This window comes from Mus pahari, chromosome 17 (assembly GCF_900095145.1).
Source record: "Mus pahari chromosome 17, PAHARI_EIJ_v1.1, whole genome shotgun sequence".
Lineage (NCBI taxonomy): Eukaryota > Metazoa > Chordata > Mammalia > Rodentia > Muridae > Mus > Mus pahari.
The window spans coordinates 36,955,655-36,973,081 of record NC_034606.1 but is presented as its reverse complement, the minus strand read 5'-3'; the positions used below and the strand labels follow the sequence as shown (position 1 = coordinate 36,973,081).

The window sequence follows — 17,427 nt, the reverse complement described above, 5'->3', positions numbered from 1 at the left end:
CCTGGAACCAGGTCCACTGTTCTCCACTTCTGATCTGTGGTCCAAGATGTATATAGTTTGTCCATTCACATCCTTGGATTCCTCAATTGCTCTGTATTCCAGTGCTTGTTTATAATTTGGCTGCCACTGAGCAGCCAAGTACCTATGTTCTTCAAAAATTAAGCCTTAAACACAGAAACAGATCAGTTCTCCAGCTTTACTACATGCTAGGCACTGTACTTTACCTATCCCAATTAAAGTAAGTATCATGGTAACCTATGTCATGGATGAAGTGACTCCTCTTAATTTATAGATGAATAAACTGAGGTACAATGAATTTAAGGGATTAGCAAGGAAGTCATTAATATCATAAAGCCAGTTAACAAAGGAATCAATTGAAAGTTGGACTCCACCATCTTTTTGGCATCTTACTTAACACATTGTCCCCTGATGATAAGAGTGGCCTCCCTCCCATGACAACTGGTAAATCTGGCTTCTTAAGACCTGTTTAGTAGAGACACATTAACCCCATTGACAAAGAGCCCATAACCAGAGGGTTTCTTATAGTGTGTGGCAATTCTCTACTTTGTCCTGCATGCACTGACCAGAAGGCTGCATGTGCAATGGCCATGTAAGGTAGACTATCTGGATCACTGACTGCTGTCTTTTCTGGAACATGATGTCTGTCCTGAAGATTAACATGCACTGGATGGTGCTACTGAGCCCACTGACCTCATGTTCTTTTTACAGGGAGAAGCAGGAGAGATAGGAGCTCCAGGAAAGGAGGCAAGTATTTCCCAACTCTGCCCTTTCTCCTTGGTAGACCCCAGAGGGGCAAAGAAGTAAGCCCTGAGCTTATCAAAACGCCACCACCAGCTTCAGTGTGCTTTCTGGACTGTGGTTTTACATTTTAGTTTCACAAACTGTCAAAAGTTTTACAGCCGACAGGGGCACCAGGTAGGTGGATATATCTCCTCAGCCACCCTTCAGAATCATTGTGTCAGCAAAACCTTTCAACCTTTTCTTTGTGGTGCCTCTCAGTTCTTCTGAATGGACCCTGGTCAATCCCAAGTCCTTGTTTTGTAAGGACCATTTCAGTAACCTCCCGAATGGAATGGTCGCTTCTGTCCAACCATGACCTTCAATAGCAGCTGGAGATCTGTGGAACATCAACATTTTATGGCTCTTTACAGCACAGATTACAGCTAGGTTCTCCCCTTGTAGTGCAAATGGCCCTTGAGGCACCCTTGTCGTTCTCAGTTCTCTCTCCTCCTGTCAGCTGTATCCACTCTGGTCACTAAATTAAATACTTAATTAGCTTTCAACTCCCTCTGCCCTCCCAATACTTTCACCTACCATCCCTTCTCCTTCTCTATGGCCCAGCAGAGGAAAGCACTTTTTCACCTGCTCTGTTGATCATCTTCTCTGTCTTGTCCATGTGTATGAGCCTAGCTCAGAGAAGGCATCAAAACTGTTTGAGGGTAAATGAATAGAATGAAGGGGGTGGAGAAAAGACTTTTGGGGAAATTGCTTACATGTCTATCAAAGCCTGCACTCTTCTTGCCTTGAAAGACAATACCGTTTGTCCCCGTGTGCCTTTGGGCCACTGTTATAAGAGATTACACCTTCCTTGAAGCTGGATCAAATATTCCAAGTCTGAGTACCCTATGCTTTTGGCCTAGCTATAGCTTGTCACTCACCAGACCCACTCCTGGTCCTCACTTGCTGAACAATCATTGTTCTTGCTTACTAGGTTAAGTTGGAGGCAATAATGTCCCCGCTCCTATTTCTGAAGGTTGCATCAACTCTGTGAGCTCTCGGTTGGGTTGCAGCCTACATGAGTTCTATGTACCTTTCCATTGCCCTCTAGAATAAAATTCAGGCTAACTTGACCTGGATAATCTTCCCTAACCCGACCCACATTCTCTTCCATATGTGACCTGCTCTTTTATGGTGGACAACAGAAATCAATTTCTTACTCACTGAAACTTCCTCTTTGTTCTGCCCTCCAGAGCCCTTTCCCTGTTGTAATGCCTTTTGGATTTTATCTGAACTTCCAGGCTGTGTGCTTTCCTGCATCCAATGTCACTTTTTTTTCCCTCCTGGAACTACTGTGGAACCTTCTTGTGATTCTGTTATAGAAAGCAAAACTGTTTGCTGTATACCAGAATTGGTATACCCATATCTACCTTTGAACCAGGCTGTGAGTGCCAGGGTGTTCCCAGGAGAGTCATGATTTTCCCTAGAGAAGCAGAGGAAGACATCAAAGAAGCCATACCATTGGCTCATGTTGTCCCAAGTCAAGAATCGGCAGGGGTAGGAGTAAAGGAATGAAGAGGGAGTGGCTTGACATCCAGACTGACCTGGTACAAGATTTTTGGGGTGGAGGTGAGGTAGATGGGGGCCTTTGTTTCTCCGCATCCCTTCCGCCCCCCCCCCAGGAAGTGCTGTGCAGATGAAAGGCAAAGATGGCGGCATAGATGGCAGTGGTGAAAGTGACTGCTGTCCTCTTATCTCATTGCAGGGTGCTCCTGGGAAGCCTGGAGAGCCAGGATCCAAAGGAGAGAGGGTAAGTGGGGGTGTGCAGCCATCTGAGCATGCTCAAAGGTGACCTTCCCATAATTGCCAGGCCGGAATTTATTAAGGGCAGTTAATAAGCACCCTGACCTTGACTGCTATCCTCTGCTGTGACTTCCCATGAAAAAGAATTTCAAGCCCTTCACACAGTAGGATTCTTTTCTGCCAATAATGACATAGTCAGTTTTCTTTCTTGGGTTATTTTGAGGAATAAAATCATGACCATAATTATCAATGCAAGGCAAGTGTTGGGAGACTCTGACAGATTCCCTGCTCACCATGTGTGAAGGCGCATGCAGGATGTGCCTGGCTCCCTAAGTGCCAATTTGCTGGGAGCCAGATTTGTCACTGGAGGTGACAAGGGAACAGATTTTCCCATAATGAGTCGCCTTGGCGCCACACTCTGAATGCCTTTCTTTACATTTCATTTTTCGAGAAACCAACAGGGGAGAGACATTTTTCTTGCAGAGGTGCGGGAGGGGGCAGGGAGCATTCTCACCCTCACCCTCACAGGCTCTTGCTCCATTCAGGGCTGTGCACGGCTGGTTTGCCCACAGTCCTGTGTCTGGTCAGCTGTTGTACTACATGGATGGTATCTGGTTCCCCACCCTGCCCATGGTTGTTTTCCACGGTCCTGCAAAGAATTTATCTCAGCTTTCTTCACAAGTCGGATGGGTAACAAGCTGGCAGGCTTTTCCCACAGCTTGGAAAGAGAGAGATGGAAGTGGTCTCTGCCATTCTTGCCTTCCCTTCTTGTCTCTCCTTCAGATGACTTTGTTCCTGCTGTCCTGTGACTGTTTGATCTTGAGTATTGGAGCCTTGTACTTGCCCACCACTGAGTCGATGATTTTCTCCTAAGAGTGTCACTCAGGGGTCTTGAGAGTGATTGCCTTAGAGTGTGGGCATGAGTCCTGGTTCAGAGCCAGGGTGTTCAGCCCACAGACAGGAAGCTGTTCTTCATGCACAATCAATAACTGGGGAGCTTGCCTGTCCTCTGTTAAGTGGTTCCATGGAATCTTGCCACCAAGTGCTTATATTCCTCATTCCTTCATCCTGGGAGTGTTTAAAATAGGGGGCAGATCTTTTAATTGCACAGGAGGGTTGTTGAATAGAAAGGCTGTACCACATCCAGGTGACCCAACAGGGTGTTCTATAACTCTGAATCCAAGTTCATCCAGCATATTTCAAGACCCCCCACGAAGTGCATCAGACCTGGAAAACCGGAACAGCTCTTTTGGGTTTGCCTAAATTAAGATGTCAAAAGTCATCGATACTTTGATTATTGTTGAAAAATTGAAAGCCATGCAGGAGCCTGGTTAAAGAGCAGAAATAGCAAGAGGGAATGTGGTGGAAGTCAGGCATGTCTCCCATGTCACCTCATAGCTCCCCTTCCTGTGTACCTGCCTTGCATTCTGGAGTGCACAGATGAGGGTGTTTGGAAATGCATGTGCCTTCACTTTTACCCTCCCCCACCCCAGCAGATCGCCTTTTCCATAGCATGTTTCTCTACTTCAGAATCATGCTCTGTTTCTCCTTAGAGGTTCCCGCCACAGTGATGGCAACACTACACGTTGGGTTCCATCTTGAGTCTCCTTCTTTCTCCTGCCCCTCCCTTTCTGTGCTGTGTCACAATGGTGATGGCTCCATTGTACTCCGAGGGGCTTAATATGGCTGCTATGTATTCAGTCCTAACAATCCACTGAAGCTCACTGGCCAGATACACAGTAGTACCTAAGGGCAGATACTAGGCTGCCTGCCCTGGGGTTACTGTGCCCCAAATCACTGACCCAGAATTTCAGAATCTGATTAACTAAAGCGGGAGGGTCCCAGGTCGTGAGAGCACCACAGAATGAGCCTGCCAATCCTTCATGGACCCACTGGAGCTTAGAGAAGGCCTACAAGGAGAGACTGCTGATCTAGTAGGCTGTCAGTCCTACTGACAGAGGCCAAAACCACTCCAATGGTAGCTCGCCCTACTTTCCACAGCTAGGCAGCCATTTTCAAGGGTGCACGATTGGAGACTAGAATATTTGTATGTGTGTGTGTGTGTGTGTGTGTCTGTGTGTCTGTGTGTGTGTTATACATATGCATATGTTTGTGTGGACAAATGCCTCTGTGACTATATATATATATATATATATATATATATATATATATATATATATATATGTATATGCTCAGGCCTGGGTTAGGTGTCTTCCTCAGTCACTCTCCACTCCATTGGCTGAGATAGGTTTCCATTGCACCCAGAGGTTACCAAGTTGCTAGACCAGTAAGCCTTAGGATTCTTCCTCTCTGTGCCCTCAGATGTAAGGAGTCACACCTGCTCTCTGTGTGGGTCCTTAAGATCCAAATTCAGACCCTCATACTTGTATGGCAAGCTACTGTGATATCTCCCTAGAACCCTCCCTGTAATCCTTACAATTAACTACATTATGGGCACAATGTTTTATGGCCACAAAGCAAACCTGTAGATGTTTTTATTCTTCTCCATTTTTTTTTTTACACACTGTGGACACTGTTCTATAGTTACAACTTTTCATACAATAATAATATCTGGTATCTGTCCACCTAATATCTGATAAACAGCCCCAGTTCTGGCCACTGTACTGTGCTCTGTAACATGAGAAAAGCAGGTACCCCTGGCTGCTCCTACAGTGACAGCTTTGTTAGTGACTTTACTTGGAGTGGGTTTCAAAAATAAAAGTTCTCCTCCTGACTCGCACAATGCTGTGTAAGGTAGGATTCTATCTCTGGGCTCTCTTGCCCAGTTTCGTAAATCAGGGCTATGGATGGGATAATTCTGATCCTTCCTTTCTTGAACTCATCCGTGACTCACCCAGGGATGATACCCCCCCCACCCCCAACATATATACTACATGCCAGGGTCCCAACAGGAAGATGAGAGTACCCTGGACTTCAGTTTGTGTATTCAGTTCAGTTCCCAGCCCATAGCTACTTGCTGATATATTCTTCTCTTCTATTTAGGGAGACCCTGGGATCAAAGGTGACAAAGGACCACCAGGTGGGAAGGGTCAGCCTGGAGACCCTGGAACCCCAGGCCACAAGGGTCATACTGGCCTAATGGGTCCCCAAGGACAACCAGGGGAGAGTGGCCCTCCTGGGCCCCCAGGGCCACCTGGTCAGCCAGGATTTCCAGGACTGCGGGTAAGGATGATGGCAAAATTTCAGATATAGATTCCATGAGAATGGAGGCAAAATGGAGTTTGTGGTCTTCTGGGAGTACAACATGCAGATACCAGGCTTCTGGGGACTGGTTATATAGCAAGGAGCAGAACACTTCCTCTCTTTGTGTCTATCCTTTGAGAAAATGCTCTCCACATTTGTTAGGAGGAAGTGGCATTGCGAATGCAACTCCAGAGATGTTCAAAAACAGATTCTCATCTTTATATTCCTTCTGCCCCAGGGATAATGACTCTCAAGGTTTAATGTCTTGAGCTGCAAATCCCTTCTTTCTTGATACCCTATGCAGAGGTAATTGAGAAGATGGGGTCTCATTGTCCAGCAAGGATCATGGGTAGTTCATTATCTATTCACTGCAGGGCATGACAATCCTCTCTACTGTCCTGGGCACTGAATGTGAGAAGAATGATTGTTTACTTTCTTTACACCCATGTCACTCTAGTGGCAGAACCCTTAATTTATCTTGCTTTGGATCACAGACACAGGTCGTCAGTTAGATAACAGGAACTGAACTCTTGATGGGGATTCTTGTCTAGTTCCTGTGATTTCTTCTCCTTGGCAGCCAACCTAGTCATCTGGAGAGCTTTATGTGCCCTAAGCACAGGCATGGTCACTCCCTGTCCTCTCACACTCTGTGCTTCTGGTTATGGTGATTTTAAAGATCTTGATGCCCAGAGCCTGCCCCTTTTGGCCAAGGCAGGGGAAATGAAAAGGACTCAGTTGGCATCCAAAGCCCTCATGAAGCCTTGCCAAGCTCTTTGTGTCCCCTTGCTATGTGGAGCAATGAAGCATCTGGGGCGAATACAAAGGTTTCTGGCCATAGAAGAATGAAATAACAATGATATATTCCATGCAATGTGTTTGACTGAAGCACAGGGGTACTCATTCTTGAGGGTAGCACTACCCTACAGGAGTCAAATAGGAAAGAGTGATCCTGATAGGGCATAGAGAATCCTTTCCAAAACCATTCTGAGAATTATCATCACAGTGCGAGCATTCAGGCTTTCTTATAGACAAATACCTCAGCTTTTGTGGATCAGTTACCTGCTTGTGGCCAGTGTGGACTTGAACAGGACAGAATTGTCCTTAGGGAGTCTAGGGGAATGATACCAACCAGGAGAGTCAAACTTGATTTCACATAGGAGGCAGCCCATACACTATCATCTGGAAGTAGGTAAGCCTTTGGAGCCATACTGCTGAGGCCCAATATATGGCTGGCTTTATGGGTACAGTGGTTTGTACCAGGAAAGAATAAAGAAGATACAGGGGTCATGAGGGAAGGACATTGTGACTCTGAGAACCTGAGGTCCAAGCTACCATTCTAATGGCATGCTCTGAATAGCAAAGAAAAGGGGAATGTGCTGTAGATGTGCCATGAGATAGTCAAGAGGATGTGATTGCCCCTGTCTGTGCTGCTCACAAGCTTCTTGATTTGGGGAGTGACACTGGGACCTTCCAGGAGGAGGAGGAGGAGGAGGGGGGAGGGGGAAGGGGAGGAGGAGGAAGAGGAAGAGAGTTACTGGGAGGATGAGTAACTGCTTACCTCCCTCCTAGGGAGAGTCTCCATCCATCGATACCTTACGGCGCCTCATTCAGGAAGAACTTGGGAAACAGCTAGAAGGTGAGTAGCTGGACTTGATTGCAGCTCCAGGGTAAGATCCCCAGTGAGCTGGGACAGGTGCATGTGGAGCAGCAAGCTTGAGTAGCAAACTTGAGGGCCCAACTTTACACTCCAGATCCCCTCTCAGCTTCTTCCTCGTCACCTCTAGTGACAGTGACTCTAGTGAAGGATGACACCAGATACCACCATCTGCTGTGTAGTGATCACCTGCACTTTCTGTGCATTCAACCATGTGCATGATTAATCAGTGTTCTGGGAAGGTGTTCAGGGGGCCTCACTGAACTTCAGAGGAAGAGGTAAGTCGGGAGACAGACGAGATGACTGCAGTATCCTCAGAAGACATCTGTAATTTCCTTCTGGCACATAGGGCACTGAAAGAGGACAGTTGGCACTGCTTCAGACAGCTCTAAGGCAGACTATGGAGTGGGAAGCAGAAATGGTGACAGCATTCACAGCAGTACAGGGTTTCCTGTCTTGGGAGGGCTCTCAGAGCTTGAGCATGCCCAATGACAGCCTAGTAATGGCCATGGGAGACAGCATGGTTACTGGGAGGTTAATAAGGAACAGGGAGGCTGGGCTACTGAAGTATAAGTCTGGCATTTACAGCCTTATTGTCTGTGCACTATATTACCATGGTCTGGTTAGCAGTCACTCTTCCCATTTCCCCTGTGATAAAAGCTTAGAAAAAAATGCTCACAAACCTGTGATATGAAAGAGGTGGATCCTAACAGTGCTTCCAGTCCCATGTCCCATGTCCCAGTATTGTGTGTCTCACACATTCAGACTGCACTGAATATGAGGATGTAGAAGCAAAGTGCCCCTTTACCCTGCCCCTCTGGAATCTAGGTCAATATGTATGGGCTCTGAATGAAGAAGAGGTGAGGGAAGGCAGGGATGGACTAGAAATGTTGTAAGCCCTACTGGACCAGGCAAGTCTGAGAACTTGTGTGTGAGAGTTCCAAGTTCTACCTCTTGAATGTTAGACTTGTCAGTGATGGACTGGCTTCTGCCCTGGTTGAGTGTCAACCACTAGTTTTTAAGGGGTCTGGGAACATCTGTTGGAATAAATCCATTTCAAGCAGCCTTTGAGGAGGAAATATCGACTTCCAGCAAAGGTAAGACAATCAAAGACCCAGACAAGTTCAACAAATTTCCAAGGTCACTTACGTAGCACCCACAGACCTCTGGGTCTTGTGAAGGAGCAATGGCAAAGGAGTCAATGAGGCAGTCAGAAATCCCACCTCTTCTTTACTTCTTACCAACCAAAATGTTAGTGTTTATCCCAGTCACTCCACTCATTGGATAGGCATTTCTATCCAATGCTCTCTGGCTACACAGACTTAAGTGGCTCTTGGTAGCCAGTAGGAAAGCACTGGATCCAGTATCCAGCATGAAAGTGAGCCCACCCACAGTTGGAGCTCTGGTTTTTAAATAGATTCTATAATGCTTGTATCACAGATGTGCAAGCATCTCCAATGAACAGCTTATTTGGATCTTTGGTTGTTGATGGAACTTGATTCAGAAGATAAAAGTCATGAAATAGCTTTTTTTTTTTTTTTTTTTTGTAAGCCACTTAAACATCCCAGGCTTCAGTTTCTCCAACTGGCAGTTACAGCCACTTCTATTACTGCTGCCACCATCACAAACAGCAGTACTGCTCCACCTGCATTGTTAATATTACTACTTCATCTCTGCTGCTGCTGCTGCTGCTGCTGCTGTAGACATCCACGCAGTCAGAAGTGTATATACCGGAGCTATTCCTTGTCTTCATCTCCAGTTGTTTTTGCTTGCAGTGAGCTGCCAGTATGTCCCTCAGCCCATCCTCTCTCCATTCCTCAAGAGCTTCTCTCTTCTTCCCATTCCATAGCCAAACTCGCCTACCTCCTGGCCCAGATGCCTTCAGCACACATGAAGTCCTCTCAAGGCCGACCTGGGCCCCCTGGACCCCCTGGAAAAGATGGGCTGCCTGGCCGGGCAGGCCCCGTGGGTGAGCCAGGCCGTCCTGGCCAAGGCGGTCTGGAAGGACCCTCTGGACCAATGGGCCCCAAAGGTGAGCAGACAGCATCTCTGAAACTGTGCTGAGTCGGGACTCAGGTGTGGGATGTACACCTGGCAGACCCTGCATTATTCATCTTGTTTTCATTTCCATCAGCCCAGCCACACTGAATTTTGGCAATGTGTGATTTTTTTTTATACATTCAAGATTTTCTTACTTGACAGTTTTGAGAAATTATGTTAGGAAAACTGAACCTGTCCCCTCTTCTTGTTTTCTCTCCATCTCCCTTGTTCAACTTACAGGGGCGATGCAAATGTTTTCTTCCCCCCCCCCCCAGTTTGGAACCGATGGAGTGATATACCACTTAATCTCCAGGCAATGGATATTAAATGCTAGCTTTAAAATCCAGCCAAATGGTTTTGAGCTAAAAATGGCCACTAACTGTTTGGCTCTTTGGGTGGGTAACCTATCTGAGTATTAGAGGTCCTCTTCAAGTGGAAGAGCCTGCCCCAGGTAGCACAGTGGCAAGCAGGTCAGAAAGCAGACATGAAGCAGAGATAGAGGAGCAGACTCCAAACTTCCAATCCTGTGGACCACTTCTTCCTGGTGGGTGGACTTGTGGGTTCGTTTTGGTGATTTTAAGCTAGGGAATCAGATGAACCTAACAATTCTTCTTTGGATCTGGTATATCCTTAGACATCTATGCCCTGTGGTATTTCTTCTGTTTAAAGGGGGGTGGGTGGGTGGGTTAAATTTGTGTGTTCCTGACTATCTGTATTCATCCATAAAACAAGTTACACACAATACATGTCCATAGGAAATGTACTTTATAAACTATATTGGACTGTGGCAGAGTACTGACCAAGTCTAGCAGAACAGTGAAGGTGAGGAGTTGGAGAGGAACTGCTTTGTGATTAAGAGTTCTTGCTGCTCTTGGAGAGGACCAGGGTTCAGTTCCCAGCACCAACATGACTGCTCACAACTGCAGTTCCAGGTTATCCTATGCTCTCTCCTTCCCTTCCCCGGTTTCCAGGCACATATATGCTATACATGCATATATGCAGGTGAAACAGTCATACACATACAATATAAATCAATAAGTACAGAACCCCCCAAAACACCACACACACACTCAAAATAAGATTAGTGTTCTAAAAACTAATGAGCCATCCGGTTTAAATTTAGATTTTACACACACACACACACACACACACACACACACACGCGCACACACACACAAAAATGTTATATATCCGGTTTAAATTTAGATTTTACACACACACACACACACACACACACACACACACACACACACACACAAATGTTATATCCAGGCAATACTTTGGAAATAACGTAATAAAATATATTAATTCCTAGTAAAGTAATTTGAAAGAGAGATTTCAGTGTCCTTGGTTGGGACTCTTCTTTCTGTCCTTAACATGCCAATACTTCCATTGGTAGAGATAACGTTGGTGATAGAATTGGTATTATCTGTGGCAATCATACTAGTGGTGGAAGTAATAGTATTGACCATGATATTATTGATAGTGGTAGTCCCAGTTAAGTCAAAACTGGAAGCTCTTAACTCAGATATGGTCCATATATCCCTCCAGAGAACCTGATCTCCCCCCCCCCTTCTTTCTTTCCTTGACACTGTATGTCATATATGTGTCAATTTTTTTTTTTTTTATTCTTAGGATGGTATTTATCATCTGTCCCTTTTGGAGTGTTCCTTGTACTGTTCCATCGTCTTACTAGATTTCAGTATTCCTTAGATCAGAGCTAAGTCCCATTATGGTATGTTACCACATCCCTTATTAGGATGAATTCATTTATTTATCAACCCAATCTCTTCTTGATGAAGGTTCAGATGAGAAGCTTTGAGTGCAGAGACATGTACACCAGTAATCATGTCAGACAAGCAGGCTTGTAATGTGTGTGAGTTGTGGCTATGTGAATTTGGTTACCCATGGTTTAGTGAATGTATAACTGTACACTTTGTATTTGCTTCTATGTGTGTGAATGTGTAAATGTATTGCATCAATAGGTGTTTGGGTGTTTGTATATGTATAAAGGTATGTATCTGAGAACGTGTTCAGAAGTAAGCATTTGTTTACTTTTTGTTTTCATATATTCCGAGTCTGAAAATATGCTAGAGGGTATGTGTATGCATGTGGGGGGAGGGTAACTCCATAAAGAGTATGTTTGAACAGGCTGGTGCCAATGCACTGTTTCAGTGATATTGGGTTGTATCAGTGACACATGGTATCCTGTGGTATGAGACTCTCTGTCTCTGCCCTCACCAAGACTCTATGCCACTCAAGATGCATCTTCTTCCCACCAGGTGAAAGAGGAGCCAAAGGTGACCCTGGCACACCTGGAGTTGGTCTCCGAGGAGAGATGGGTCCCCCCGGAATACCAGGTATGAAGGATCAGGGTCTCAGGCTGGGTGAACATCAACCATGGAGACAGGGGCACACAGTGGTACTCTTGCTTGTGGGAAGAGAGGAGGACCTGGGCCACTCTAAGGAGAAATAGAGAATTAATTGTTTAATGGAATATTTCTCAAGCCCATGAAGCACACCTTCTAAGTTGAAAGTCCCAGTGACTTATTTACTATTCCAAAATGACCAGAAAAAAGTACATAGATGATTCCTATGTAAAGGTATGATAAATATTTGGGACAATTCAGAAGCAAGTTTCTCCAATTTGTTCATTGCATATTGTACTCATGTCCCCCTTAAAAAATCTCATTGTAGGACTGGATATTTGGCTCAGGGATTAGGAGCACTATCTACCTTTTGTAGAGGAACTGGTTTAATTCCCTGGCAGCTCACAAACTTCTGTAACTCTAGTTCCAGGGGATTTAATATCTTTTTCTAGTATCCACCAATACTGTGAGTACTTGGTGCACATACATAAATGAGAGCAAAAGAGAATATACATGAAATATAAATAAATAAGTGTTCATTAAATACACATCATGCCCCAGAAATATACAGAATTATTATGTTCCAATTAAAAATAATAAGTGACTAAATATTGTGAGAAGTCGTCATGGGGAAAGAGAGATTGTTGTATTCTAAATGAGACTGGGCATGTTGGAAATGCATCTCTCCTTAGGACTTTCCTTCTATACTTTAACTCACTGTCAGTGGTTAGAACCCCACAGGCAAAGTGACAGCCATCTTCTTAAATCCCATATTAATTCATTAGTATCTCCCAGAATATTCCCAGGTAGCCTTAGCCAAAGGTTTAGCCAAAGGCCAACCCTCTTGGAGCTGAGGGGTGGCAGGGTCTTGGGACTTTCATTTCTGAAACTTAGAAATAACTAGGGAGATGGTAACCAGTTAACCACTGTGCCTGGTGGCTGTACTGGAAGAGGTCCTGAGGGTAGCAGTTGTCACACTGGAAAGGGGAGAGTGACAAAACTCTCAGCTCTAGATTGTCAAATTCTGCCTCACTATCGAGTGTGTGTGTGTGTGTGTGTGTGTGTTTAAGTATGTGTATGTATGAATGTATGTATTTCGGCAGCAGTGCTAGAAATTGAACTTAGGGCCTCATGCATACTCTACCACCAAACCCCCTTCTCAACCCTAAGGATTTTTTTTACCTTTTAATTTTAACTCCTAAATTTTATTCTTACTCTGAATCATTTATGAACATCGGGTCTATCTGTAATTTAACTTTAGTTTTATCCTGTCATGATTTCCCAAATTTGCTACAGTCGGATAGGTTTTCTATTAGAGGTGATGGTGTTACATGATTATTATTTATATCTTGCTGATTTTCAAACATAATATAAATACTACTCTGAAACAGGAGAAGTTATAGAGCAGCAGAATGGAGTTCATCTAGAGGAGAGTGTGTGTAGACTATCTTGCAGGTTACACCTGGCAAGGTTGAATCGGGGAACCAATGGCAGTGCATCTCAGTGGAAGAGATGATTAGCATAGCGGAACCAAGGGTTTCCTTTAAACAGGGCTATACACTAAGTAACTCTTGTCAGAACATCAGCAGAGTTCCAAAGTTCTAAAGACACTCACAATGGAAAAGTTCACTTTTTGTTTTCATTCTAAGAAATATTTTGATAACATGCTAAGAAGTGAGGGAGAAGGTGACCTGGAGAACGTGGTAGCCAAGTTGGCTACCACACCTAGCACAACGCTTCCCAGTTGTTCAAGCAAAAGAGGAAGCTAGATGAATTACACATGCCACTTGGTAAGTGTAGGCAAAGCAGTTTCTTTATGCATAGTATTCTCTCAGTCTAAATTTTAGACTCTTCAATGGCCAGTTATGTATATCTTTGATGCTGTATTTTTTTACTTTGTGTAATGGAATAATATAAGTAAATATGTGGTTCAGATTTAACAAGTAAAGTTGAGGAAAGATAATAGATTCCAGACTATTTGAATGTTGAATTTTGCATGGTCATCAGATGTCCCTGTAAGAACAGGTACACCAGTCTATTAGACTGTGTGAGAGAATAGCATGTGGCTTTCTCATCTGACGTGAGTGGAAAGCTTGCACTCCAAGGGCCTTGAGTTGCCCTTGTCTATTTCTCCTCCCTGGTGTCTGGATTTCTTCACTATCTCAGACAGTGAAGGTGCTGCTCCTGCTTGCCAAGGTGATGTCCTACCTGATACATGGGACTTTCTTTCTCAGTCTAGAGCACCAACAGAGGCTAATCTCTCTGAGTACACAATCTCTCTTAGTTCACAACACAAAGATGACAGGGCTGTTTCCCTCCTGGATATAAAATGTAAACTGCCTTCTGTTTCTTTTGCTTCCTGGGCCAGGCCAACCTGGGGAACCTGGATACGCTAAAGATGGACTTCCAGGAAGCCCTGGCCCTCAAGGAGAGACAGGACCAGCTGGACATCCTGGCCCTCCTGGTCCTCCCGGCCCACCTGGCCGGTGTGACCCCTCCCACTGTGCGTATTTTGCCAGCCTTGCTGCCCGGCCAAGTAATGTGAAGGGCCCATAGAAGATTGTAGATCATCAAAACGCTACTATGGATTTCTGAAACTTGAACTCGGAGCCCGTTGGGAAGCCAGAAGCCTTGAAACATTTCAAATCCTCCTTTCAAATTCTCTCCCCTTCCTACTTCCCGCCTTTTCTTCCTGTTTCCCTTCTTTCTACTCTTTCCTCCTTGACTGCCTTGTCTTTTCCCTTCCTCAGAGACCTCACAGTTATTAAAACCAACAGATACTGTCAGACGGTCAGGTTATCATTAATATTATTGTTTTTGTTTGCTGTTGTTTTGAAGGCTAATAGCTTTGAGGGAGCTTCCTGGTGGATAGGAAGTAGTTCCCTGGCTCAGCTCCCCTGTCATCACTGGCTGAAGTGTGACAGCTGAATCTGAGGAACCCTCGGTGCTATGCACTTGACCATGTATGCACTTGCTGATTTTACCTCTTTCCTGGAAAGGAAGCTTTAAGGGATGGAGACCATAAGGTTGTTTCCTCAGCTGTGCCTAAAGATGGCCCAGGGAAACGTAAGTTTGAAATCCCCACCTCTCCGGAGAGACTTGAAGCAAGAAGAAGAATTTGCAGCCTGGAAGAATTCATTGACCTCTGGAGACAAGGTGCACATCTGGGAGTTCAGAACTGCCTCAGGGCATTGGGGGTGGTGGTTATCCTTGGTGCTTCAAGCTACCAGAACTCCAAAAGAAGTCATATGGAATTAGCAGTAGCTTGTGTCGGGGCCCTCTACGAACAAGCTGGTGCTGAAGAAGAGTTCCCAGTGTGACTTCGCTTCTAACCATAGCCTGAAACCCCTTCGAGTTCCTCATGCTGGTTTCCATTGTGTGAGTTGCAAAATAAAAGTTTTCAATGGTCACTTGCTTTACTTACTTGTGGGTGGTTCACTTTGGTGTACATGGGGAACCCTGTATCAGTCATGCCTTTGTGTGTGTGTGTGTGTGTGTGTGTGTGTGTGTGTGTGTGTGCGCTCCACACATACCACGAACAGGTGACTATTAAATGTATTTCCCTCTCTGTTGCTCCTGGGTGTTCATTTCTGTTCTCTAGCCTCTCCTGGGCACTAGGTGAGCCTTCTTTGAACTGCAATACTGTGTCTTAACTGTTCTTTCCAGATGTTCATCACCATGCCCTTTGAGGATGTATCCAGATGTTTTGGGCATATGGAAAGAAGCCCTTCGGCATGCTCAAGAACCACTGCAGGCAGGGTCTGTTGCAAATTGGAAAGTTGACTTTGGTAGGAGTATTCCTATGGATGCATATCCTTACCAGCAGTCAGAACCAATTACCCTTGTTGATGTTCTCCACTTGACTGAAGACACTGATTGATGGATGGACTGATGAAGCTGTCCATGAAGCACATTCATAAGGTGCTTTACTTAGGGTTTCAATTGCTGTGATAAAACACCTTGACCAAAGGCAAGTTGTGGAGAAAAGGGTTTAATTCAGCTTACAACTCTCAGTTCACACTCAGTCACGGAGGGAACTCAAAGCAAGGACCTGGAGGCAGGAGCTGAAGTCGAAGCACGGAGGAATGCTGCTTACAGGCTTGCTCTCTATGCCTTGCTCAAACTGTTTTCTTATTCGTGTGCCCAAGGAGGGGACCACGCCCAAGGAGCTGGACTCACCCACATCAATTATTAATCAAGAAATTGCACTACACAATGGCTACAGGCCAGTCTTATGGGGAAATTTTCTCACTTGAGATTCCCTCTTCTCAAACGACTCTATCTTGTGTCAAATGGACATAAAATTAACCAACACACATGTCCACTCATCCGAGTGACCAGTTCCTCACAAACTTAAACAGCATTAGTTCACTAAGCTACACTATTGTACCTCTTGATTTAGACACTTCGAATTGGTTTAGGAACCAGAAATATAAGCATCCAAAGAAGGCTTAAAGATTGATTAGGAAGAGAAATAGTACTTTAGTGATTTTAAATTAAGATCCAAGATCTATTCCATCTATTAGGCGAGTTGGTACTGACGCAGAAAAGTTGATTTGGTTGGGTTGAGGTAGGCAGCATACATCTATGCAGGAGAGGTTTTCTCTGGAGCCTCTTTGATATCTACCAGCTCAGTTGTCTTCAACACAATGTAAGATGCCAAAGTAATGTAATATTTTTGTTTGAAGGAATAGCAAGAACTCTCTTCCAGTGATCATGACCCAGAGCAAGAGTACATGTAGTGTGTGTGTGTGTGTGTGTGTGTCTGTGTGTGTGTGTATGTGTGTGTGTGTGTGTGTGTGTGTGTGTGTGTGTGTGTGTGTGAATTCCAAGAATTTGGGGATAAAATATTTACCCTGACAAAACATGGCACCATTTAACATATATTTTTATTTTATTTTATGTTATTGCTAAAAGAAATATATTTAGGGGAGTTTTTAATCCACCAAAAAATTAAGGAGAAAGTAAAATTTCCTATGTATTCCTAGTCCCCCTATAAAAACTGCATTGTAGAATTTATATGTGCTACAGTTGATGGACCTAGACTGTTAGTAACTGGAACTCACACCTTATATTCTGGTTCATTCTTATATTCTGGGTTTGGTCTGAAATACAGTGACATTTACCCACCAGTGTAGGTTCACAGAGAAGCTTCATTGTCTGAAAAACCTGTTGTACTCTACCAAATCATTCCTATCTCCTCCCTAACCCCAATAATGACGGTTTTTATACCCTTCCTATGGTTTTTCTTTTTCCAGAATGTCTTAATTAGGGTCCTATAGATTTAAGCCTTTTCAAACTACCTTCTTTTGCTTAGAAATATACACTTAACATTCTTCTATGACTTTTGTGACTAGGTGACTCATTTATCTTTATTACTGAATAATATTCCATTGATTAGAGTTGCCATAGATTTCATATCAACTCTTCTACTGGCTGCCGTCTTTGTTGAGTCCAATTTGTAATACTTATGAATAAAACTCCCGTAATCATCCATTCATTAAATATGAAGGAGTGTTCTTGTTCCCATTTTGTGTGGTCAGCATTTTGCATCTTTGCTCTTATGTATTCTGCTTCTTTTCTTTAGCAGTTCCCTGATGACAGAGAGGGGCAAGGATC

General features: G+C 44.4%; 1 protein-coding gene across 1 annotated transcript in view; it reads left to right on the top strand.

Annotated features, from left to right (window-relative positions):
- The window catches only part of Col22a1 (collagen type XXII alpha 1 chain), a 232,623-nt gene extending 217,405 nt beyond the window's left edge, over positions 1-15,218 (top strand). Inside the window, exons 58-64 of the mRNA XM_021217030.1 lie at positions 730-765; positions 2,504-2,548; positions 5,545-5,724; positions 7,315-7,381; positions 9,249-9,431; positions 11,722-11,799; positions 14,177-15,218. Coding sequence (XP_021072689.1) covers positions 730-765; positions 2,504-2,548; positions 5,545-5,724; positions 7,315-7,381; positions 9,249-9,431; positions 11,722-11,799; positions 14,177-14,364 — 777 coding nt within the window. The 3' untranslated portion in view covers positions 14,365-15,218. The remainder of the gene's footprint in view (positions 1-729; positions 766-2,503; positions 2,549-5,544; positions 5,725-7,314; positions 7,382-9,248; positions 9,432-11,721; positions 11,800-14,176) is intronic.
- The last annotated feature ends 2,209 nt before the right edge of the window (positions 15,219-17,427 follow it).